The following is a 25,021-nucleotide window of genomic DNA, read 5'->3' as shown; positions in this document are numbered from 1 at the left end:
CTTTGTGGACTGTGTGCACAGTCTTGTTGTAGTTAAGCCTTGATTGCTGTTGGTATCACTGGGAGGAATTGACCTTCAGACCAATTGGCTGTGAGGACCAGTTGTGTCTACAATGGGAGAACTGCTGTGCTGGAAACACCCTTATGGGTCAGGACTTGCTTCAGTGGGGCTTTGGTGCTCACTTGGTCTGTCCCTTGAGTGTGTCTCTTATGGATCTGAAGAGTTGTAATCTGGTGTGGTCTCACTTTGGACACTGGGTACACTGGCTCTTGGATCTCCAAGGAGGTGCTATGTCAGACACCGCCTTAGGCCACCCAGCAGGAGCAACAGAGAGATCTGCAGATTCCTCCTCTTTGTTTGGGGTTTGGAGGTGCCCAGATAAGTTGCAGCTGTGAAGCAATGCAGGCTGCTGACAAGCCTTAGGCCTTCTTTTGGAAGCTTTGGCACTCTTTGACCCAGCTGCAGTTTGTTAGATTAGGTTAGGCCCGTGGTCAGCAAACTGCAGCTCACAAGCCACATGCGGCTCTTTGGCCCCTTCAGTGTGGCTCTTCCTAAGCCTTAGGAGTACCCTAATTTGTTAATAACAATGTACCTACCTATATAGTTTAGGTTTAAAAAATTAGGCTCTCAAAAGAAATTTCAATTGTTGTACTGTTGACATTTGGCTCTGTTGACTAATGAGTTTGCCGACCACTGGGTTAGGCAAAAGGCCAGGCCATTCATATGCAAAAGCTTCTGCTCACAGCTTGGATGGGGTTGTAAATTGGGTGGGGTGTCGTCTCAGAGAATCACAGGGTGGTGCAAACAGCTATGGTTGCAGGTCGGCCCTGCCCCAGATAGATCCCTGAGTCTCTGTGTCCCGCAGCCCCATGCAGGAACAATGAATGCTGCAAGCACCTCTAAGAGAAAGTCGCCCTCAAGTTCTGGCCCGATGCCAGACAGTCCAGTTTCTCCCTGTATGAGTGTGTGTTTCCAGAGTCTCGCCCGGAACTGGAGTTCAGAGGAGTCGGGAGCTTGTATCTCCCTCCCGATTGAAAAAGACCACAGCGTACCCAGTTGCCAGCCTGTTTTGCCTGCCTCCGTACCTCTGCTCTTCCGCACCTCTGCACCTCCTGCCAGTCTAGATGCACTTTTCTCTTTCCCTCTAGTTGTCAGACTTCCACACAGCCAGCCTTCCCGTGGTTCTAGATGATATCCATTTTGTCTTTTAGTTGTAGTTTTGATGTGGTTGTGGGAGGCAGCAAGTACAGGCATTTACCTATGCCTCCTCTGATGAGGAGGATTCTTAAGGGAGCACCATAGGAGAACTGGTCCTGTTTTGTTTTTGTTTCTTTGGCTCTCTCACTGGTCTTGGAAATGCCCACAGACCAGCATAGGCAAGTTTAGGACCAAGAGGAGATTGCTCAGGGATCTGGTGAGGAGAAAGATGTTTCCTCAGAGGCGAGCCGCCGTCTGCCGTGACCAGACCCCCAGGGCCGAGTCAGGAAGCCCAGAAGCCAGTGCTGACCTGTGTGCAGGAAGGACTGACCTAACTGTTGGAGCTGACCCAGTTAGTCAGGGGCCCAGACAAAGGTGGGCTGGACTCCTTCTGTGCCCCTTTCGAAGTGGGGAGCAGCCTTTTCCATCAGGTTGCCAAAGTTGAGTGTATACTTCTTCCAAACATCTTATGAAATTAAGATGTGTTTTCTTTATCAAAGATTAAATTATTTTTGTTTTATTTCTTTTAAATTTGGTAAAATACCCACGACATAAAAGTTACCATCTTAACTATTTTTTAAGTCTACGGTTCAATGGCATTAAGTACTTTCACCTTGTTGTGAACCATCCATCTCCAGAACTCTTTCTCATCTTCCCAAACTGAAACTCTGCGCCCATTAAACACTCATTTCCCATCCTCCTCCACCCAGCCTCTGGCAACCACCATTCTGCTTTCTATCCTATAAATTTGGTTACTCTGGGTACCTCAAACAGATAGAATCATACAATATCTGTCCTTTTCTGACTGGAGTATTAGCATAATGTCCTCACAGTTCATCCACACTGTAGCATGAGTTGGCATTTTCTTCCTTTTTAAGGCTGAATAATATTCCACTGTATGTATAGGCCACATTTACTGTATCCACTCATCCTTTGATGAACTCTGGGGTTGCTTTCACCTTTTCGCTACTGTAAGTAATGCTGCTATGAACCTACTGTACAAATATCTATTTGAGATCATTTTCAATTATTTTAGGTAACTACCCAGAAGAATTGCTGAGTGGATCATTGTATTTATTTTCCCATTTCCCTTTAACCCAAGGATATGTTCATTGATTAGAAATGAGAGAGAGAGAGAGAGAGAGAGAGAGAGAGAGATGAAAGAGAAACATCAATCAACTGCCTTCCATATGACCCCTGACCAGGGTGTAGGGCAGTGATGGCAAACCTTTTGAGCTTGGCGTGTCAGCATTTTGAAAAACCCTAACTTAACTTTTGGTGCCGTGTCACATATAGAAATTTTTTGATATTTGCAACCATAGTAAAACAAAGATTTATACTTTTGATATTTATTTTATATATTTAAATGCCATTTAACAAAGAAAAATCAACAAAAAAATGAGTTCGAGTGTCACTTCTGACACGCGTGTCATAGGTTCGCCATCACTGCTGTAGGGAGTGTGTGTGTGTGTGGGGGGGGGGGGGGTACCCAACCCGCAACCCAGGTATGTGCCCTGAGCAGGAATTGAACCTGCAGCCTTTTAATGCACAGAACGACACTCCAGCCAACCGAGCCACCAGGCCAGGGCTGTATCAGTGTATTTTTAATAGAGATGTGTTGCCTAATGAACAGACTGTCCTGTACTTTCTCTGATCAGCTCTCTTCCCTGCCCTTCCCTCACCTAACACACCTTCCCCGCCCCTCCCCCCCCCCCACCTTCATCTCCCACACACTTGATTGGGACTACTTGCTGTTGCTGGCATTATTTAAGGGAGAAGCTTACAATGTTAAAAAATAATCAGATCGGGGCAGGGCACCTGACCTGAAATGAGCCAGTGAGCCCCTTCCCTAAGAAACCGAATTGAAACTGAGAGGTTTCCACAGTCTGACTGCTCTGTGGGAAAGGGGAGATTCAAATTCAGAACTGTTGGCAGAAGCCAGTCTCCACCGTATCTGGGAGTCAGAAGAAGCTGATCTGAGAGAGAACAAAGCAGCTGCACAGAGAGGAGCAGAATTAGGAGCGGGAGAGGGGAGTCCTGGGTTCCCTAAAGCCCTTGTGTCCTGTTCAGCCGGCCTGCAGTCCAACTCTCTTAGAGTCATGGACTGGCCCGGTCTCCTTGTTGTGTAGGTCCATTGTGCTCAGGCTGGTTCCTACACCCAAGGTCCTAGCCAGTGCACAGGCGCACTCAACTCAAACAGGCATGCCCAACTTAAATAGGCTTTTCACTTAACGACTTGTTTCTGTAGTAGTATCTACTATTTTCATTAGGACAAAAACCAAAAAACAACTTTCAAAACCCTTTGCTTAGCCTAATGAACTACATTGTGTTTTTACTAATTAGGGTAATTTGCATGAACTTTTCAAAATTAATTTTTAAATACAGTAATACATATACAAATACTTTCTTTTTTTAAAATATATTTTTATTTTTAATGTTGTCAGAGAGGAAGGTAGAGGGAGAGAGAAATAGAAACATCAATGATGAAAAAGAATCATTGATTGGTTGCCTCCTGCATGCCTCCTACTGGGGATCAAGCCCGCAGCCTTGGGATGTGCCCTTGACCAGATTCAAACCTGGGACCGCTCTATCCACTGAGCAAAACCGGCTAGGGCTGAATACATTCTTTATAGAAATGAAAAGATCATAGACATTTTAAGGTATTGTTGGTTTTTTTTAAAATCCTACTTTCATGATTACCAATTGCTGATACATGTTTCAGTCCAGAGATTTCTTTGAGCTCAGGACTCTCAGAGCCTGGGGCTGAGCTCCTTGTGGTCAGAAAAGTTGCTCTAGCCATCTTGATGTGCTTCACACCCAGCATAGGCCTGCCACATGAAAAGTCCTCAAAGAGTGCTGATACTTGAATGAATGAATGAATGAATGAATGAACAAATAAATAAAATAAATTAGGGGGCTGGACTACATGATCCATAGGACCCTCTCCAGCTCTTATGTCCGGTATATTTTATGATTCTATATTCTGTCCATTTGCTGACAATTCTTTATCGGCAGATTCTGGACAGTCTGTACATAGAATAGAATCCCTTTATAACACTGGCTTCCATAAACACAACCAATGTCTCCATTAGAGATCACTCTTACTGTCTGTCTCTGTTACATTTCAAGAAATGTAAGTTGAATTTTAGTAGAGCTAAAATTTTGAAAAAAATGTAAATGTTTTAAACATTATATAAAAAGTCATTAGCTAAAATATATATAATGTTATATGTGATCTTTCAATGCATTATTCCAATGACAACGTGGCAAGGAGCCCTACTGCTGGGGTTCAAATCCTAGCTTCACCATTTGCTGTGTGACCTTAGGCAAGTTACTGAACCTCTCAGTGCCTGCCTGAGTTGTCTCATATATAAAATTGGGGGAATGATTGAATTTTCCCTGTAAAGTTATGAGATTAAAAGATTAGTACGAGTTAAGTGCTTGTAATAGTGCTTGCCACATAGTAAGGCATGATACAAGTGTTAGCAACCTGATCTTGTTTTGGGGCAATCCCAGTCTGTCTAGGGGGAGGTGATGACAACCCTGAGCACAGAAATGGAAGGGCCAATGTTATATACCTTAAATATATACAATTTCTATTTGTCCATTATACCTCACTAAAGCAGAGAAAAGTGAAATGATTCAGGGATTTTTTGAAAAAATATTTTTTTATTGCTTCAGAGAAAGGAAGGGAGAGTAAGAGAGGATAGAAACATCAATGATGAGAGAGAATCATTGGTTGGCTGCCTCCTGCATGCGCCTATTGGGGTTCAAACCCACAACCTGGGCATGTGCCCTGACCGGGAATCAAACAGTGACCTTCTGGTTCATGGGTTGATGCTCAGCCTTGGCTGTTCATCACAATCACCTCAAATGTTTGTAAAAAAGGAAACGGATGCCCAGACCTCAGAATAATTGAATAAGAACTTAGAAGTGGGGTGATGGGTATGTTAACTAGCTTGATTGTGACTATTTCACAATGTATATGAACATAAAAACATTAAATTGTACATCTTAAGTATATATAATTTCTATTTGTTCATGATGCCTTAATAAAGCTGGAAAAATTAAATGATTCAGGGACTTTTTAATCAGCACTTGCTGATAAAAAAGACATGAATTTTTTGAATTACAGAGAGAGAGAGAGAGAGAGAGAGAGAATTGTAGGGGTTGAGACCCAGGCACTGGTTTTGTTAAAGCACCAGGGAGATTGGAATGTGTAGTCAGGTCTGAGAAGCACATCCCTAGACCCTCTAGAGCAGTGGTTCTCAACCTTCCTAATGCCGAGACCCTTTAATACAGTTCCTCATGTTGTGGTGACCCCCAATTTCATTGTTACAAATTGAACGTAATTAAAGCACAGTGATTAATCACAAAAACAATATGCAATTATATATGTGTTTTCCGATGGTCTTAGGCGACCCCTGTGAAAGGGTCATTCGACCCCCAAAGGGATCACGACCCACAGGTTGAGAACCCCTGCCCTAGAGTAAAGCTAAGGCATCTCCAGCCATCCTGAAAGGGAGAGCATTCGGGCCTCCCCATCTGAAGGCAACAGCAGAATCCAGAAGCTTAGCCTCTTCCGCTGTACGCCAGGGATCCTGTGGGCAGCCATACAACCCGCCTCAGCTGCATCTTGGGAGGTTGACCTTGGGACAATGGTCTGATGCGATTGGGGTTTGTGCTGGACCTGGCCTCGGTGATCTGTGTCCCAGTCAGCACCTGGGTCAAGTCTTTAGTTCCTAAACAGGCTGTAACTGCGAAGCTGTCATCCTCTTCTAGAGCAGTGACGCCTTGAGTGCGGGCCTCTCACCCTCAAGTGTCATCCTCAGGAGAGGGGCTCAGAGCCACCCTGACCGGGATGCTCTTCAGATCCCTGACAGGTCAGCTTCCAAGCGATGGAGGTTAAGGCTGGTGCACCAACAACCCCAGCCCCCAGGTGCCACTCCCAAAGCTGGGGCGCTCAGGAGATGGGCTGTGGTTCAGTCTCTTAGGTCAAAAGGCAGGAGACTGCAGAGGAAGCAAGAGGGTCGTGGTCATCTCAGACTCCTGGAGAGGGACCCAGGCCCGTGCTGGCACAGCGCCCCCAGGGGTGGAGGCTGGATGGTGGGGACCAAGTGCTTTGCTCTAGCTGCTGCCCAGGTAGCAAAAGGCCTTCCCTTCATTTCTCTGGGGAGAGATGAGCCCCAGGAGACTCAGTCTGGGGTCTCAAACCCAAGGTCTGATGAATCTCAGCAATCTTCAAGATCAGCTCTTTCTGTTCCACAGACAAAATGCCCAAGGAATGCTGGACTGTGCTCCATATTTGCTGTTCACACTGGCATTCCTTATGTACATTTTATTTTTAATTATTCCATAATCCAATTTCCTTAGTCCCTGTCAGTGATACTCTTTGTTTCCCCAGTTTGCAGGTGGAACTGAGCTTAAACTGCATGTCCTTACAAGGGAAACCGACAAAAAAACCCACATACAATGAAACTAGATTTAGGAAAACTGTGTTCAGCTGAATGGCAAGAAAAGGACTCTATTTCTTTCTTACTAAATTGAAAAAAAGAAAAACAACAACCCACAGAAGAGACTGTGTCTCCTTGCTGCCCTCAGCTGGTGTAGAAAGACGATGCTCTGATAGGATAAATTCCTCCAGTTCTTGCTCATTCAATTGCCACACCAAAAGTGTCTAAAACTTTCCCTGTACCTTGAAAGAGGTTAGGTTTCATTCATAAATCCTGGAGGGTTTCAGCTGCCCTACCCAATAAGAAATAGCAGAAGTTACCCTTGTCTTCTTCCTTTAGAAAGACTTGGACAGTCCATTTTCCTAGGGAGGGTGGCTGGGGGGAGAAGGCATGGAGGGAATCCTGCGTCAGAGCATAAGCATCCACCACCACGATGCCCTTCCCGTGCCCTCCAGGCCGTGTGCCTCGCTGTACAGTGTCCTGTTTTTGAAAAGAAGTATCTCATGACATGAAGTAAGTAGGTGGTGTGTTTCCCAGGAGAGGGATATAAAACTCAACCTGAGTTTCAAAGCATTTATTTCTGCTGGGTAAAGAGCTAATTGGCCCCAATCAATTTAATAAATAATTTTTTTTAAAGCGAATTGAATGAAAAAATAAACAAACGGATTTAACACACTTAAGTTATACAGAATTACCTTTATTTTGGCTGCAACCCTAACTTCATTTTCCTTAAAACGAATACCATTTCACTTTTACTGTTTTTACATTCATGAAAGCAACACCACTGCACTGCAAAATTACCCACATGCGATTAGGTACCTGGTATACGCATTTTGATTTGTTAACAAGCGATAGAAAAGATTGTGTCATCTCATTAAGAAAATATTTTCCTTAGATGCCTTATTTCATTTTGATTTCTTTGAAAGAGTTATAGCAAAGAGCTGTTTCAAAGGTTGACTCTTTGTCCTTTCACAAGCCGTCCTCGAAATCTCCAAACATCCTGGAAATAATGCCAAACAAAAGGAGTTTATGGAACACTTCAGTTTGTCTCTTCACCATAAAAGAAAGTAAATTTCTAGCATCTACAAATGGTTAAATGGGGGGCGGGGGGAAGGGGGGACGGACACGTGGAAGCCTTTACAATAGTCCCATCAGAAGACAAATCATATTCTGAGACTCCGATTTACTTATTTGCCAACATCTAATATCATGTTAAACAATCTAAGGCAGGGAGTCCCCAAGCTGTCAGCCCTGTTGTACTGGGTCCTCTTGTTGGTCACAGGTCCGCAGCCGGCTGATTATTATGCTCGGTCACAGTACAGACAGTTCCCTACCCATCTTCCTGCCTTCCGCCGGGTGATTTGCCTGGCTCATTTTGAGTCATCTACTCCTGATTAGGTCATAACCATGCCAATGATGCTATAGGTTACTGGTTTATTTGCTTTTCCTTTGTTCTTCATAAAGCAATTCAGACTTTTAAATTTATTTCTTATTTCTTGTTTATTTTTGAGCAACCAGCAAGGTATAGAGAGAAGAACGATTTTGGAATTTGACCTGACTCTGAAGTCTAGCTTGTGTCACGTAACAGGCCCACCTCTTGGACTATTTTCTCATTAGGAGCATGCAGCTCTAATGACTGCAGCATTGGATTTTGGTGAAAAAAAAATAAGAAAAAGAGTGTGAAAATGCTTTTGTTGTTACCTTAAAAGAACTATAGAGCAAAAGTTTGTATTGTTGTTGTACATAAAATTGATAAACTGTAACTTAGAAGGTAACTAAAATAAATATAGGAGGTAACTCATTTAGTGCAATAATGACAAACCTCAAACTGAATGTATACTTTTTTCCTGCCTTAAAATTCAGGATGTTGGACGGAAACCACAACTATGTTGACAAACTACGCTGCCTTTGTAAGTCATTTTACATACTGGACAAAGGGAGAGGGACGATACTTTCTAGAATCTGCAAATGTGAGATCAGAGCATTTTCAGAGGTGGGTACATTCATAGATTCTAAAGGGAGATAGAAGTAAAGGGCGAAGTAAGATTCTTGAGCTGGGAAGGTGTTCGGAAAATGATTTCCGACAGACTGGTGTGCGGTGCTCTTCACAGGAAGGGAAGCCTCGGCCTGTGGGAGGGTCATGCCACCCCAGAGGAAGTGCATGCACTTTTGACTACCTACTGTACATTTAAAAACAGATCAGCTTCTTGGTTCCCAGGCTAAAATGTACATAGTCTACAAAGCAAATATGTCTATTTGCCTTGACTGAGAATTTTTCTATTGATCCTCATCAGCACTGAATGTTCACTAATTAAGAACAAATAATTTACAAGTGACGTGTATGAATTAGGAAAGCATATGAAGTATCTCACACCTCTTACTGATAAGCATTAGCGATCTCTCTCTGTACATGCAAACAAACACTTGCCTAAGAATTGCTTTCTGGGAGTCTTATTGGATTTCCAAATGTATAAATATCTATTCTGTACAAATAAAGGAGGACTGTGATAGCTAGTCCAAACCTTTAACTTTCCTTGTGTGCATTCAGGAGGTAGCCTGTTGTCCTTCATTTCCTGTCCTCTAAGTATGTTTTCTATTTTCTATCCTATCTGACTGTCCTGGAACAAGGTAGCCTGCACACGCCAGGACAGTCCAAAGACACAAAGAAGCCGGCAGGCCATCAGCTCCCCACACTGGGAAGCAAGTGCAAACTGAAATTCCATGGGCATTCTTTGTGGGTCTCAGCCACGTTTCTGCAAAGAGCTCTCACCACAAGCAGTTTATACCCTCAAATTAAATCAACAAGGAGGATTAGTAAGCATCTGAAGAAAAGACAAAAACCGAGATCTTTATCTTGCCATTTCATACACATACCTTCAGGGAGACACCTTCTTTCACTCCATACAATTTTTCTGCTAACGACACAATTTCATTCTCAATGTTTTCTTGACTGGTGCCCTTCACATCGATGTAGTGGCAGTTGGCACTGGCAAAATGGCAGGAAATTGCCTGGGCAAAGTGAACCAATTAATATTAAGGGGTAAAATCCCATCAACACCAGCAACCAAGCAAGGTTCCTTTTAGAAAGTCAGTTATTTCCCTCAGCATTTGATTTCTAGATTGAAATCTGTTCCATGGTGCCTTAAATCAGTCTTTTTGTGGCTCAGTAGTTTTTTCTCCTCCCAGCTAAAGGCTACTTGAGAAGTTACAAGAGGTTTTTAACTAGCTGTGATATTTATTTTCAAAAGGCATTTATAGGGCAGGGAACATAATTCCGTTAAGTCAGAGGTCTTTAACTTTTTAACATTTGATTTTTCTAAGGAGTAGATATCCCCAAATGCTTAAAGGGAATGTATTCCAGGGTTTTTCATCATCTTAGTCACAAAAGTTACTCAATGAAGTTTGTGACGGCTTGTTATTTCAATGGCCACAGATTATGTGTTTGTGTGTGGGGAAGACACCTTGCAAAGGAAAATAATATACCCCCCTATTGAATCAAAAGGACATTTGAAGTCTGACAGCATAAGATACCTGTCTTGTTCCTTTATGAAGGCAAGACAGAAGTTACTTGGCCCTTCCCATTCTTGAAAAAGTTATAAACAGATCTGCTGCAAGGCACTACCTCAAACTCACCTTCCCAGGCACAGGTTAGTTATCTAAAGGGACCACACCTGTCAGAACTTCCTACTTTGCCCCAAACATCACATTTCTAGGCAGAGTGGTCACAAGCTCCGTGTCCCATGTGAGCCCCAGTGAAAGGGGAAATGTGCATCCTTTATACATGTTTTTATGTATTTTTTAAAGGTTAGTGTTTTTCCAAACATTAAAGTAGTTGAAAAAATATCGAAAAATTGCAGTCAGTATACGAAACTCCTCATTTTTTGTACCGTGGTGCCTATGCCGCCCGCCCTTGACAGTGCTGAGGTCTGTGCTAGCGAAGAGCCTGATCTCGTGAAGAACCTCCCACTGCCGCCACTCAGATTCAAAATGTTGGCATTGTGCTCATCATGGATTTTCTTGCAGTGATTTTGATTTTTTAAAATATTAGCCCCTGAAGAGAGTGCCTTCTCACCTCACCCTCATCCTGGCCCTGCTGAGCCCAGTGCAAATATGAATGAATGAAAGATGAAACCTGGCAACTAACCCTTTGCCTCAGGGAGACAACAGGGGTTGGTGTAACAAACGAACAGCCTCACTCAGCCCAAAGAAGCCCCCAATATTTAGTATTTTCAGTCATGTAATCAAGGGGGAAATGTGAGTCCACACCACTGTACTGCCAGGTGTGCTGCTGAATTTTAGAGAAATGAGAAATTGAGAATTTATGAGAAATTTGTCACGTTTTAATGTAAGCAATGAGATCATTAAGTTTAAAATCTCTAAGCCCTGGCTGGTTTGGCTCACTGGATAGAGCGTTGGCCTGCGGACTGAAGGGTCCCAGGTTCGATTCCTGTCAAGGGCACATGTCTGGGTTGCAGGCTTGATCCCCAGCCAATCAATGATTCTCTCTCTCATTGATGTTCCTATCTCTCTCTCCCTCTCCCTTCCTCTCTGAAATCAATAAAAATATATATATTTTAAAAATGCTCTAACACTGAGGGGTGAAAACAATGGCTGCCTGCTAAATCTGATTTCTGGATAGCCAATTCAGAACCTTTCTTTTGGATCAATAATATTTTTTTCAACAACAATGATAATATAAACTTTTCTGTTATTTGGTTACTATGAGCTATATACATTCAAAACTTCATTATTTCAGTTTGTCAGCAATGGTTTTTGCCTCCAAAGCACAGGCCGTCAGCTCCCAAGTAAGCTCTGGCTCTGAAGCAAATCATGAATGGGATCCTGAGGTCGCCTGGCTTCTTACTGATCTGAGCAAAAAAAGCATGAAATATATTTCCTGGCAATCAAATTGGACTAAAGGCTAGTTTAGTTAAAAGTCACAATCTTTTAACGAGGATATTTTTTCCAGTGATTTTTTTTTTTTTTTTGAGAGAGAGAGTGAAGGGGAAGGAGAGGTGAGAGAGAGAGAGAGAGAGAGAGAGAAAGAGAGATGGAGACACACACACACACACACACACACACACACACGGTTGTTGAGAGAGACACATGGATTGGTTGCCTCCCACACATGTCCCAAACAGGGCCAGGGATCAAACTTGCAACCCAGGTACCTGCCCTTGACTGGGAATGGAACCCGTGACCCTTTGGTGAACAGGCCAATGCTCTAACCATTGCGCTACCAGCCACGGCAAAAGTGTCAAATCTTTTAAATTTCAATATATCTTGGCATTTTTGTGTTTGACCATTCATCATTGAAAAGTGCTGTTATGTTAATGCATACCTTCCGGAATCCTTGAGTTCTGTTCTGACCAGATCCATGGATGAGCAAAGGATGAAAGAAAACGGTGTCTCCCTTCTCCATCACAAGGTGAACCCGGGCATTCTTTTCATCATAGTCCTGGATCCCGTGGAACATTATGTTAACTCCCCCCTAGAACACAAATGAGAGCCAAGTCTGTATTTGAGGAAGCCAGTAATTACAGACTTTATAGATCATCAGGAAAAGCAAAGGTACTCTAAGTTCTTCCAAGAGGAGATAAGTTAAATTCTTTAAAAAAACGTAAATATACAAAAGCTTCTCAGATGTCACCTGTTGATATTAAAATCACAGATTTTTTTTTTTTTTGGACCAAATAAAAACTTTGGAATTTCCTCCTCCCCTTTGTTACTGAATAATAAATGAAGCTCTAGGTCAGCTTTGCATTTTTCAGTTAATGCAGGAGAACTTTACAGCCTGAACCCATGATCATTCTTTCTCAGCATGATAGTCTCCTCATCTGGAACTCTGCATAAATCATTCTCCTATTATTCAGGAGTATCTCTGAGAAACTATTCTCCAAAACTAGGGGGGAAAAATGTTCAATTTTTCTGAGCTCATGTCTCGTCCAGAGTAAAGAAAGAAGAATCGCAAATTATAACATTGTGTTTGTTTATAACTGTTTCCAAAGTTAGTTATTGCTTTAAGGAAAGGTTATGTCTTTATTAAAAACTACAGTGAGACGTGATTTAAAGCTTACAAGCCTTTATGAGGGGGTGGGGCTGCTGTTCTAGGGTAGAGGCAGCGTCCCATCCCCCCTCCTAAGACTGAACTCTGTTAGGACTTGGATCCAGGGCACTTCTCTCCTGGCCAGGGTGGATATGCGGCCAAACTGACCTCCCATTTCGGCCACTCAGATTCAAATCTGAGCAGAGGATGGAAGAGACCGGACATAGTCAGGGTTCAATTGCCCACACCAGGTGCCCCAACCTACTCTTCCCACCGAGCTACAATGCCCACTTTCCAGCCCAGCAGGCCTAGCCAGCCTTCCAGGGACTCAGCAAGACCCTGCAGCTCTCCAAAACACTCCCCTTTGCTTGCACCAAACCTTCCCTAAATCTCACCTTAATTGACAAATCTCACAATTTCAGATTTTATATAAAAATCCAGACTCTTTTTTTTTTTTTTACTTAGCACTAATCATCAGCACACCAAGTCTCACTAAGACAGAAGTCTTTAAAGCTATATTCTCTTTACTTCCTACAGGACCACATTCATTCTTCCTGCCTTAGTAACAGGTGCTCTTCCCATTCTGACCATCATTCTGGGGTTGCAAGATGTATTGCCTTACACCTAAAGCACTGAAGTCTCCTTTGTGGTTCCCCTGCCTCTGGACTCCTACATCTTCAGTACATCCCGTGCCACACCCCAAGATTAGTGGTCTTGAAGAATCAGATCGGTCACTTCTGAGCTCAAAAGCATTTAACAGTCCTTCAGCATCAACAGTTGAATCAGTAAACCGTGGGACAGCCATGCAATGGAATACTGCTCCATCCTCCCCAGAGCTTCTGCTGGTCTCTCCAGCTGGAAGATGAGCCCTCCCTCTTTTTCACTCCAAGAGCCATCAATCACTGTGTAAGAATCACTTGGCACTTGGCACGTGCATCTGGTCTTGCAATGTGTATGTCTTACCTTTGCAAATTAGGCTCTATAATCTCGAATCCTACACCTGCCAAAGTTCCCCATGTTAATTGGCTTTCGAACCCTTGTTGAAAGTGCAAAAATGAGTACTTTATCTAACATCCTTGAATTTTCCCTGATTGGGATTCCAAATCCTAGACCAGTGATGGCGAACCTATGACACATGTGTCAGAGGTGACATGTGAACTCATTTTTTGGTTGATTTTTCTTTGTTAAATGGCATTTAAATATATAAAAGAAATATCAAAAGTATAAGTTTTTGTTTTACTATGGTTGCAAATATCAAAAAATTTATATATGTGACACGGCACCAGAGTTAAGTTAGGGTTTTTCAAAATGCTGACATGCCGAGCTCCAAAGGTTCGCCATCACTGTCCTAGACCAATGTTTGGCTGTGAAAGGAAATGCCATCTCATTGGTAAAGCTCTTTATGCAGACTGATGGGAAATCAAAACAACGAAAGATTCTGATCAAGACTCAGCTGCTAGGCAGACCTACCTCCCACTTGGGATAATCGTGCGGCTTCAGGGTGCCTTTGTGTGTGCCCGGGAGCACCACCAGACAGCCGTTGTTCCGGTCAATGTGCTCCATGGCGGTCCAAGCGCAAACAATGCTATCGCTGGGCCTGAAGGGGAAGTAGTGCAGATCCTGGTGCAGGGGATGGCGGGATGTCTTCTTGCCTGAAATGGAACCTGCTGTTAAAAGACGCTCAGAATTCTTCTCTTCTGCCTGAAAAACCAGAATAATGACCAATCCCTGCAAAAACCAAACAAATGAAACAATGTTCTAGATTCTAGAAAATCTGCCTCAGGTGACAAGCACCAAACTGGAATATCGAATCAACACAGAGACTCCAGATCCTCTACTTTTTTCTGGGTTTCTGGTAGCTGAGTACTCACATACACGATTTTCTAGCAAGTCATACATATATCATCATCTCTATTGTGCTTTATTCCTTTCTAACTGGTTTGGGCACAGGGCCTAGTGTTAAAAAACAAAGTTTAATTAATTACATTGAAGAGAGTGGTCAACTTTGAGGTCTCCTGATAGTCTGAAAAATTTTTTTAACTAGCTAACTAAATAAAAAAGCCCTAAGAGGTTTCCTCACCAAACTAGAAGCATTTGGTATATAATCACTGTGCAGAATCAGAGATGCCACGACCACACTTACATTTCTCCCTGGTTTTGCTCTTTGAATCTAATTCCCCAGGCTCCCTGATCTCTCCAGGCAAGACATCCGGAGCGGAGAGACCTGGTGATGTTAAGCTACAGGCCTATCACAGAAGCCTCTCCTGGCCCTCGAGGAAGAACAAGTAGAAAAGATGAAAAGATCTCTGATGGCCAATTTACTACTGCTGGTATAGCAACATTCCTCAGCATGGCCCAACAGCCATCTGCATAAGAATATCAGGGGATGGTAAATAACATGCAGATTCCTGAGTACTACCATCCAAATCAGTTTCTAAGGAAGGTTTTAGAAGCTATATTTTAGAAAGCACAATAAATTTTAATAACAACTATAGTATGTGATTTACAAAAATAGTTTAATTTTGTTAATAATAATAATAATAAAGGCAGAATTCACACTATCACAGGTGAGGATGGTTAATAAAGCTTAGAGATGTTGAATAATAGGTCCTTATGTGATATAAAGAGTTGTTTATTGACCTGAATTTTTAAGAATCCTATCATCTGAAAATCCAGCAGTAATAACCCTACAATTAATATATGAAATCACTATTATACTAAATGTTGTTATGATATAAGCTATTTTGAATTGAAGTACTGTAAAAAACAAAATTCAAGTGGGTAAATTTAAAAATCTAATTGGCTGTATTGAATGACTTACGAATTGAGCAGCATTCAATGTAGCAGATAGAGGAGTTCGGAGGAGCTTACCAAATGGAAGGCTTTGGTAGGCAGATGGTGGAGGGATACGGAAGTTACTAGAGAAGAGGACTGTTCAGGCAGTCCCTTTAGGGGAGGGGCAGGGGGACTACTGGGCAGATGACCTCACTAGTGCTGACACTGACTGGTTAAGACTTTATTCCTGGGAGGAACTGAAACTGCAATTTGGTTAGGTATTAAGGCTCAGCTTGCTGCTGTGGGCTAGCACAAGGGATTCCATTTTAGGCCTGTTGTCTCTCTTTTAACAGGACACATACTCATTTATGCAAGTTTAGCACTTATACACATGGCTATAGTTAGAACATCAACCTTATGTATTTTAACAAAACGTTTTTCCTTCCCCTGAACAAATAGGAGTCCTTTACCAGAGTCGGGAGGTTTGTTTATCAGCATGGTATGCATGGCCATAATGTTGGGTCCAGTGAAGCACTCCACATATTTCAGAATCTAAAGGAAAGCGGGGGGGGGGAGTTCATGAGAAATCAGATGCACAAGCAAGTGGCACAAAGTACAACTATCTTTATGGGAATCAAGATGACAGTAGTTTAAAAAAGCCAATCTCACAACATTGCAAACAAAGCCTGGAAAAGTGAGCACTTGGAAATCATTGGAAATTTCTAACACTCTGAATTAACAGGCTTTTTGGAGCCTATTGGAAATATAACCACTTTTTCTACAAGAGAAATGGAAGTTTCTATGAGAGATCAACTGGGAAGGACAGATGGTTCATGCCTCCCCACCTCCTTTCAATCAAAGCTGACGACAGTTGCCCAGAGAGAAGCCAGCTTCCTCCTCCTTCATGGAGACTGTTCACAGGAAGGGACCATGACAGGACCCAACCCACATGCAGCTGCCATGAGGAGCCCAGAGGAAAGGAGAACAGCAGCTCAGAGGACCCTCACAGTCAGCGTGACCATTCACTCAGCTCTTTACTGAGGTCTGTGAACCAGGCAGAGTGACAGGAAATGGGACACAACAGTGAGCTGCCCCATAGAGTTTATATTATAGTCTGGTGGGAAGATAAACAAATGATGACATGGGCAGTTGTGGTTGAGACACATGCTATGAAGAACAAGCCGCAATGAGAGCACGTGACAGGGAGGGCTGAATTAGTCACAGGCTCCAGCAGCTGCGGTGTTGCCTCCAGTACCTAACCCTCCTGGGGAGGGGTGAAGGACAGAAAGGACTCAACATTGAATGCCTACTACTTGCCAGGGGCTTTATGAAATCAGTCCAATTAAGCCTCACAGTAATCCCTGAAAATTAATGTTCCCATTAAATAATCCATTAAAACAAATATCCCACATGAATAAGCCTGAGGCTGATAAATTGCCCAAGTTGGCGGAGTCAGCTACATGAAAAGTTGATATTCAAACTCCAATTCTAACTCCAAAAAATGAAGCACATTTTACTGCTTTCTCACTATTTGGTATCTTGTGTATAAGGAATCTCTATATATAAAAGCCTAAGCAACCATTACGACAGAACAACCGGTTGCTATGATGCGTGCTGACCACCAGAGGGCAGACGCTCAATGCAGGAGCTGCCCCCAGCCGGCAGGCCCCAATCGCCAATGGGGCTTGCTGGCCAACCTAGTCCCTCCCCCCAGATGGCAGGCCCCAATCACCCAATCGGGGCTGGGATGGGGAACTGGGGGTGGGTAGTGGTGGACTCGGCCCCTTTCCCAGGGGGGCTGAGGGCCGGCTCCCTCCTTGGGGCCAGCGGCCAACCTCCCAGGTCCCTTCTCCTGTCCCTTCCCCCGACCCCCAACCCAGCTGGCAAGCCCTGATAGACCCGCCCACCATAGTGGTGGTTGGGCCCTCTCCCTGCTGGCCAGCCTCCCGGTCCCTCCCCCTGGCTGGCAGGTCCTGATCACGCCTAATAGGGGCTGGGCCCCGGGCTGGGATGGGGAACTGGGGGTGGGTGGTGGAGGACGCTGGCAGCAAGGGAAGGAGAAGGCGGGGAGGTGGGGAACCTGATCGGCCCTGATTGCCAGCCAGGCCTAAGGACCCCACCTGTGCACGAATTTCGTACTCATTTGGAATAATTTTGAGTATGAGGAATAAGCCTGAGGAGTCAGGCCTGATACTTGTTTTTTATAAAGCCTGTCATTTTTCTGTTTGTTTTTCACTTAGGTCAATATTTTCTAAACCTCATTCAAAAGCCATCCTCACCACTTTTGCCATACTTTGCAGAATTTCCCAATATAGTTAGCTAATAATTCTTTAACTCCTTTTAACTTAGTCTTATCTTGATTAATAATATCCTCAAAATCATGGGTTAGATGTGCTGGTTACTTTTCAATATACATTAAACTAGGTAGCTATTAAAATATTGCATACCCGCCCTGACCGGTTTGGCTCAGTGGATGGAGCGTCAGCCTGCTGACTGAAGGGTCCCAGGTTCAATTCTGGTCAAGGGCATGTACCTTGGTTGCAGGCACATGCCCAGTAGGGGGTATGCAGGAGGCAGCTGATGTTTCTCTCTCATTGATGTTTCTAACTCTCTATCCCTCTCCCTTCCTCTCTGTAAAAAAAATCAATAAAATATATTAAAAAAAAACACATTGCATACCTTCTAAAAATTATTGCATGAACCAGAGACATGGGTCATACTTTAGAAATGTAGGAAACCTGAAAATCCCAATAATGCTTCATTTACCACAAGTGGCCTCCAATCTCCAGCTTTTCCTCCTTGACCCACCCACACTGCTTCCATGTCCATCACATAACATGAGGTTCAGATGAATGGATGGTCCAGAAGGGCCACTTCCCCTCCGGCCACCAATGCATGGGGCTGGACATCACAGACCTGTACAGTCTTTCTTCATGAGTCAAATTCTCTAACAGCCTTTGGGTTATAATTTCTAATAAGTACTATATGTAATGTCGCCTTTAAAGCCATTCTAAATGGATGGTTCATGAACTGGGGTACATGTGTGCAGTGGAATAATGCACAATAGTTTTAAAAATATAAGTAGATCCAGAGATACTAATGGAGAAATGTCTAAGATCTACCAGAAATGGAAAAAACAAGGTGACAACCAGTATGTTCCCATGTTACAAGGTGGGGGCATACAAATATGCTTGCATATACACAAAATAATTTCAGATGAGTACATAAGAAAGCTGAGCAGTGAAGAAGGCTATGGGTGGGAAACTTTACTTTTCATTTTATGCCCCTCTGGACTACTTGGATATTTTTGTAAGTATGAATTGCTCTTAAAGAATAATAATTATTTTAAAAACTAGTTTAAATTTAAAATCAAACTCACAGTTCTGCTGACCAGATTCATAAAACAAAACAAAACAAACAAACAAAAAAAGCAATGGATTTACACTGCATAGCTTCAGCAATTTCACCCTTTGATACGCCTGTATCAAGTGTAAGAAAGACTCCCTCTTTAACACAGAATTCCTTCCCTTCTCAACCAGAGGTAATTAGCAAACTCTACAGTGGGATTTCTCAATCAGGGCATTACTGACAGTTGGGGCTGAATAATCATTTGTCTCGGGGAGGGGGTTATTCTGTGCATTATAGGGTCCTAGAGCCCCATTAGCAGCATCCCGGCTTCTACAACTTAGAAGCCAGTAGCACACTATCCCTCCTTGTCCATGTGTGACGACCAACCATGTCTCCAGACATTGCAAATACCATCATCTCCCATGGAGAACCACTGCTCTAGGACCACAGCAGAAAGGTGCTAGGTAAAGTAAAAAGACAGATTTCGGAGGCAAGCATGCAAATGGGCTATTAGCTTAGAGGAAAATATATTCAAGGTCTTGAACCTCAGGGAGAGTGCAGTATCTGAAGAGTTCCTCATCTTCTTGGAAATCTTGGGCCTTGGTAATCACTTTTTCACTTGGAGCATATTTTGATTTCGCAATGGTCACATCTTTCATTAACATTAATCCAGCCGGTTTTACCTCCTGTCTGCAGAGTCTTTCAAACTCATTCCTAGAAAATTAAGTTGGCAAATGATGTCCTTACTGCTGGCTCCAAGCACCTGCCTGACCCTGTTCTGGGAAAAATTCATAGATTGGGGTGGCGGGTATTCCCTCTGCACTAAGTTGGCCTCCAGCCCAGGTTGAATAATTCTGATTAGGAAAGGAGGAGAAAGCAGCCAACTCAGAAGTCCCTGCTTCCTAACTGCGAGGCTGGAATTCACTACCAGAACTCAAATATTCCTTAGCTTAGAAGGCCATTTGGAGAAATACATGTGATTTGGTTACACCTGAAGAATAGCAAACACTTGTGTAGCACTCGCAGCACTTCAGGCCCTGTTCCAAGTCTCCTCTCAATATGTTTACCTTATTTAGTCCTAACAACGACTCTAGGTCGTAAGTACTATTCTTACCCCCATTTCACAGATGTGGGACAGAGACATGGGAAGGGTAAGTAAACTGCCCCAGGACACACAATGTTAAGTGGTGGGGCTAACAGTAAAGCCAGCCAGTCTGGCTCCAGAGCCCAGTTTCCTAAGGAGCCAAATCACTAAAAGTGCACAAGCTAATCTTACTATATTCCCATCACATGCATAAAACATATACTTCTGTAAAATAACAAATAGTTACCATACCTAAAGCGTTCAATATCAGCATCAGATACCAAATTTTTAATAACAAGGAACCCATTTTCTTCATAAAATTTTCTCTGTTCTAGGCTTAGAACATTATTATCCCGAGTATACCTAAAGGAGGAAAATACATCTCAAATAATCACAGATCACAGCCTAACAATACCCAGCATTTCTATTTCAAAGACTTTAAGGAAGTAACATGAAAAAAAATGTAAAGTTTTAAATCCAAAGCATTAACTACTGTCACAAAGAAATTAAAGAATTAACAAATTATATCATCTCCATTCAATGGGATATGACTTAGGCATTAAAAATAAGCGGCATATAATAGCAGGGACAATGCTTATTATAATAAAATATGATTATAATTTATAAAACTAAGATACTATTTATTTTTAAAAAGTGCAAAAATACAAAGATTTTTTTAACAGTGATTACCTTTATGTAATGAAATTATATATGATTTTAAAAGATTTTATTTCTCTGATTTTAAATTTTGTTTTGTAATGAATAGGTATAGTTTTTCAGATTGGCAACAAATTCAGTAGAATATATATATATATATACAGAATGGAGAAAAAATATCAGAAAGGGCGCAATCTGGTTATATATATTTAATCTTCACCCAAGGAGTGAGGATATTTTTCCCATTGATTTTTAGAAAGAATGAAAGGGAGGAGGAAGGGCAGGAGAGAGAAACATCGATATGACAGAGACACATGGATTGGTTGCCTCCCACATGAGTCCTGACCTGGGGACCTGGGGCGGGATGGGACCTGCAACTCAGGTACTTGCCCTGGACCGGGAATCGAACCTGAGACCCTCCAGTGTGCAGGCCTATGCTCTGACCACTGAGCAACTGCGGCCAGGGCAGATTTTATATTTTTAATTGTCTGGTTCATGCATTCTCCAAAGAAATCAAAATAACAAAATCCAGATATGTGTACAGCATACACACACACTCAAATCACCCAGTCCATTCCTCTCTAGCTGGAATTGTGGCTTTGTGAGAATAGTCCTGGAGATCAGATGTCTTTTTCTTTAAAGGTAAAGAGATAAACTAAACATGTTAGCTGATACATCCTATGACCATATGACAGGTGAACTTAAATAAGATATAGCATGCCTGAATTTTATTTTATTTTATTTTTTTAAATATATTTTATTGATTTTTTACAGAGAGGAAGGGGGAGGGATAGAGAGTCAGAAACATCCATGTGAGAGAAACATCAATTAGCTGCCTCCTGCACAGTCCCTACTGGGGATGTGCCCGCAACTAAGGTATATGCCCTTGACCGGAATTGAACCTGGGACCCTTGAGTCCGCAGGCTGCTGCTCTATCCACTGAGCCAAACCGGTCAGGGCCATGCCTGAATTTTAAACATCAGATTGTGCCCTTTCTGATATTTTTTTCCTTTCTGAATTTTAAAATACAAATAGAAAATTAAAGTCAGGATCTTCAAAAATTTCCACAATTGTTCTAATTAGAATAAGTCCTAGAAATGGAGGCTTTGCAGAATGAATTGTTACCAGGCAACAGAATATATTGTGTTTTATATCCTAGTTACCACTAGAAGAGCCTTTATATACACTGTATGGTTAAAAATTAAAATTAGATCTACTTACTGGAATTGAGGATGGAAACTGGCAGAAGGAACAGCCCCTGAAGTAGGGTGAGCTATCTAGGATGTGAATTAAGGCAAATACAAATTTAGGAGTCAAACTTTTCTAGAAACAACAGTTTCTAGAAAACTGGATTGGCTTTCACATGGGAAGACGGGTCCCAAACAAATATCAAGCAAACTGCTTATATACGTAACTCTGACAGTTACATACTGCTGCTTCCCTCACTTCGTTTCATTCCCACAGCCGCCTGAGGAGAGGGCTGGAAGCTCTGATATTAGTCCTGCCACTCAGAGCAGGGAACCTCGGCCTGGAGGGCTCAGTAGCTGGTCCAAGGTCACCCAACAGAAAATGGCTGAGCCAAGACTTGACCCACAACCTTTACTTCATAGCTTCCATCTATTTTATTCCACATGACTATTCCTTCCACTAAACTGAATGAGTAAAAATTGAAAGGGCCAATTCTAGAAGTAAGGAGAAAGATGTGCTAGTTAAAAGAGGTATTTAATTTATTTGGAGTCCAGGCCAAAATATTAGAAACAATTTGGCTGGTCATTTAAAAAACCTATAAAATAAGCAACGATTCCAAGAAAAGTATGATCCACACAGTCAAATATAATTTTAAATACTTAAAGAACTAGTCATTTGTTCTAATTTTTTTCTCCAGTACCATAGATTGTTGACTTAGCATCTATAATTTCTTTTCTTCATTTTTTAAAATCATATATTTAGTTTAAAGAGTTATTTTCAGAATGTCCCTTCTCGTAAACATGTTATTTTTTTATATTTTATTGATTTTTTTTTACAGAGAGGAAGGGAGAGGGATAGAGAGTTAGAAACATCGATGAGAGAGAAACATCGATCAGCTGCCTCCTGCACACCCCCTGCTGGGGATGTGCCCACAACCAAGGTACATGTCCTTGACCGGAATCGAACCTGGGACCGTTCAGTCTGAAGGCTGACGCTCTATCCACTGAGGCAAACCGGCTAGGGCAAACATGTTATTTTTAAATGACATCTTATATAACTGGAACAATGTTATAGTCCAAAAGAAAGGCAGGCCAGCAGTCAGAATCACTAGCTACTGTCTGTGTTTCACGTAGCAGAGAAGTTGATGACCTTTGTCAACTATTCTCAGAAAAAATGTGATTGAGAGGACAGTTCAAAAGTCAACATTCCAGTGCAAAAAAAAAAAAAAAAAGGAAATACATGTGAAAACACTGAGTTCTGACTTTGACACCATTATAGCAAGAAACAGCAAGATCAGAATATCAAATTTCAAAGTAGTAACAGCCTGGAGAGGAACCTCAATTGATTATATATATCTAGTCTCAATATAGTAGTGGTTCTCTCAACTGAGCATGTGTCAGAAACAGCAAGTGGACCCATCCTCAGGGATTTGATTCCCGAGGTCTGAGATGAGCCTGAAAATCTACATTTCTAACTAGCTTCCATGTGGTGTTGACGTCCCAGGACCACACTCTGACCACCACTGCTTCAGTTAAATGACCTTGGTCCAGAGTTTTGATCTCGCCTAGCTTCCAATCTCTCACCTGTAACATGAGATTATGTAATACCCTGGTTCCCCACATCAGTCTATGGACGCGATTTTAAATGTACAGCGGTTCTGATACATCGCTGCTTGGAACTCAGCTGGAGAGCAATAGTGAAAGTAAAAGAAACTGCTACTATGGTCATGAGACTTCAGGATCCTACAGACAGCCGGACAGAGGCGAATCAGCTCGCATTAAGGAGCCATCCCCGGCAGTTTATGGGGCGCTTCCAAAAGTGCGCCCCGGAAGAGAACACGTAATCTGAGCGGCAAGTACACTCTATACAGGGAGTTGATTGACGCGTCCTATGCCGTAGTGACCTCTTTCGGGACCCAACACCGCTGCGCACCCATTCCCTCCCGGGTTAATTCAGATGCCGAATCCGCAGGCGGACCCAGTGCGAGCGCCGAGGGGTCGCAGCCCGAGCTCAGCGCGCAGAGCTGAGGGCGCGACAAACGGGCGAGCTCCCTTCCCAGCCCGGCGGGTGCCCCGCGAAGGCCCGGCCGCCGGCCCGGCCCCTCCAGGCCGCTCTGCGCCCGGCCCTCGGGCGACCGCGCGGGGACGCTGCTAGGTGTCCGGGCAGCCGCGGAGGCCACGCGCGGCGCAGGTCAGAAGATGACCCCCTTGGTGACAAGCAGGGCGACAGCGGCCCGAGAGGCCCGGAGGCTGGAGGGACGCCGCGTCGCCCCCCGCAGCCGGCGCTGGGCCTGGGATGCGCCCTCCTCCGGGCCCCTCGCGCTCGGCGCCCGGAAGGGCTGTGCCCACCTCGGGGACCCGGGCGCGGAGGAAGGGGAAGGACCTACGATCGCCCTGGAGGCCACCACCCTTCCAGCCCGAGCCCCGCGTAGCCCAAAGGATACGACGGCCCCGGCCGAGGGGCAGCCGAGGTGGCCCAGGACGACGCGCAGGCGGGAGGCAGCGCGCGCCCCGTCCATGGCAGCAGCTGGAAGGACGGCGGCCGGGCCTCGCCTCTATTTGGCTCCTGCGAGCGGCCCCGCCCCCGGCCCGGCCCCGCCCCCGGCCCCGAGCGGGCGCCCCTCCTCCTCAGCTTGAAGGGCTCAGGAACTGGGCTAAGGTCACCCAATAAGAAACTGAACCGCAACGTGACCCACAGTCTTAACTGCGTAGTTTCGGATATTTTGTTCCCCATGACTGTTCCTTCCACTAAGCTGCTGAAAGAATAAAAATGAGTATGTTCTGCTCTACAAGTAACATGCTGTTAAGAGGCATTTAATTTCGGGGGAGTCCAGTCCCAAATATTAGAAGCTGGTCCTTAAAAAGGAAGAGCATGAAATCCATGACACACTGAAATGTCTGATCCACACAGTCTCTAGAATAATTTTAAATTTCCTAAAGAACTAGAATTTTTTTTTTCAATTCTATGATTTGGGGATAAGTATGTATACGCCCGTGAAACTCATCACTACCATCAAGGCCATGAACATCCATGTGAGAGGAGACCTCTGAAGTTTTCCTCTCACATGCTTTATCATTGTTTTTGTGTTTATGGTAATAGATAAAATCTACTCTCTTAGCAAATTTTCAGTATCCAACACAGCACGGTTAGCTGTAAGCACTAGGCTGCATCGTAGGTCTCCAGAACGATTCATCTGGCATAACTGAAACTTTGTACTCTCCGACTAACACCTCTCCATTTCCCCCTCCCCACAGCCCCTGGCAAACACTATTT

General features: G+C 43.4%; 1 protein-coding gene across 1 annotated transcript; it reads right to left on the bottom strand.

Moving 5' to 3' along the window:
- Nucleotides 1-7,326: 7,326 nt before the first annotated feature.
- PHYH (phytanoyl-CoA 2-hydroxylase) lies at nucleotides 7,327-24,298 on the bottom strand. The gene is made up of 9 exons (XM_070428350.1): nucleotides 24,192-24,298; nucleotides 21,782-21,837; nucleotides 20,156-20,266; nucleotides 19,365-19,533; nucleotides 15,942-16,023; nucleotides 14,167-14,348; nucleotides 11,992-12,141; nucleotides 9,525-9,659; nucleotides 7,327-7,650 (listed from the first exon to the last, which is right to left on the bottom strand). The coding sequence occupies exons 1-9, from the start codon at nucleotides 24,264-24,266 to the stop codon at nucleotides 7,597-7,599; spliced, it is 1,014 nt and encodes a 337-aa protein (XP_070284451.1). The 5' UTR covers nucleotides 24,267-24,298; the 3' UTR covers nucleotides 7,327-7,596.
- Nucleotides 24,299-25,021: the final 723 nt, after the last annotated feature.

This window comes from Myotis yumanensis, unplaced genomic scaffold, assembly GCF_028538775.1.
Source record: "Myotis yumanensis isolate MYYU_CA2020_CCGP unplaced genomic scaffold, mMyoYum1.0.hap1 SCAF_1, whole genome shotgun sequence".
In the NCBI taxonomy this organism is placed as follows: Eukaryota; Metazoa; Chordata; class Mammalia; order Chiroptera; family Vespertilionidae; genus Myotis; species Myotis yumanensis.
Note: the sequence above shows the minus strand (reverse complement) of the source record. Positions and strands in the feature narration are given on the sequence as shown.

Excerpts from the sequence above, each read along its gene's own strand:
- PHYH (XM_070428350.1), bottom strand. The coding sequence starts at position 24,266 with ATGGACGGGGCGCGCGCTGCCTCCCGCCTGCGCGTCGTCCTGGGCCAC. Across the intron at positions 20,267-21,781 it reads AGTTTCCATCCTCAATTCCA|GTATACTCGGGATAATAATG; the intron begins GTAAGTAGATCT and ends TTCCTCCTTTAG. Across the intron at positions 14,349-15,941 it reads AAACAAACCTCCCGACTCTG|GCAAGAAGACATCCCGCCAT; the intron begins GTAAAGGACTCC and ends GTTCCATTTCAG.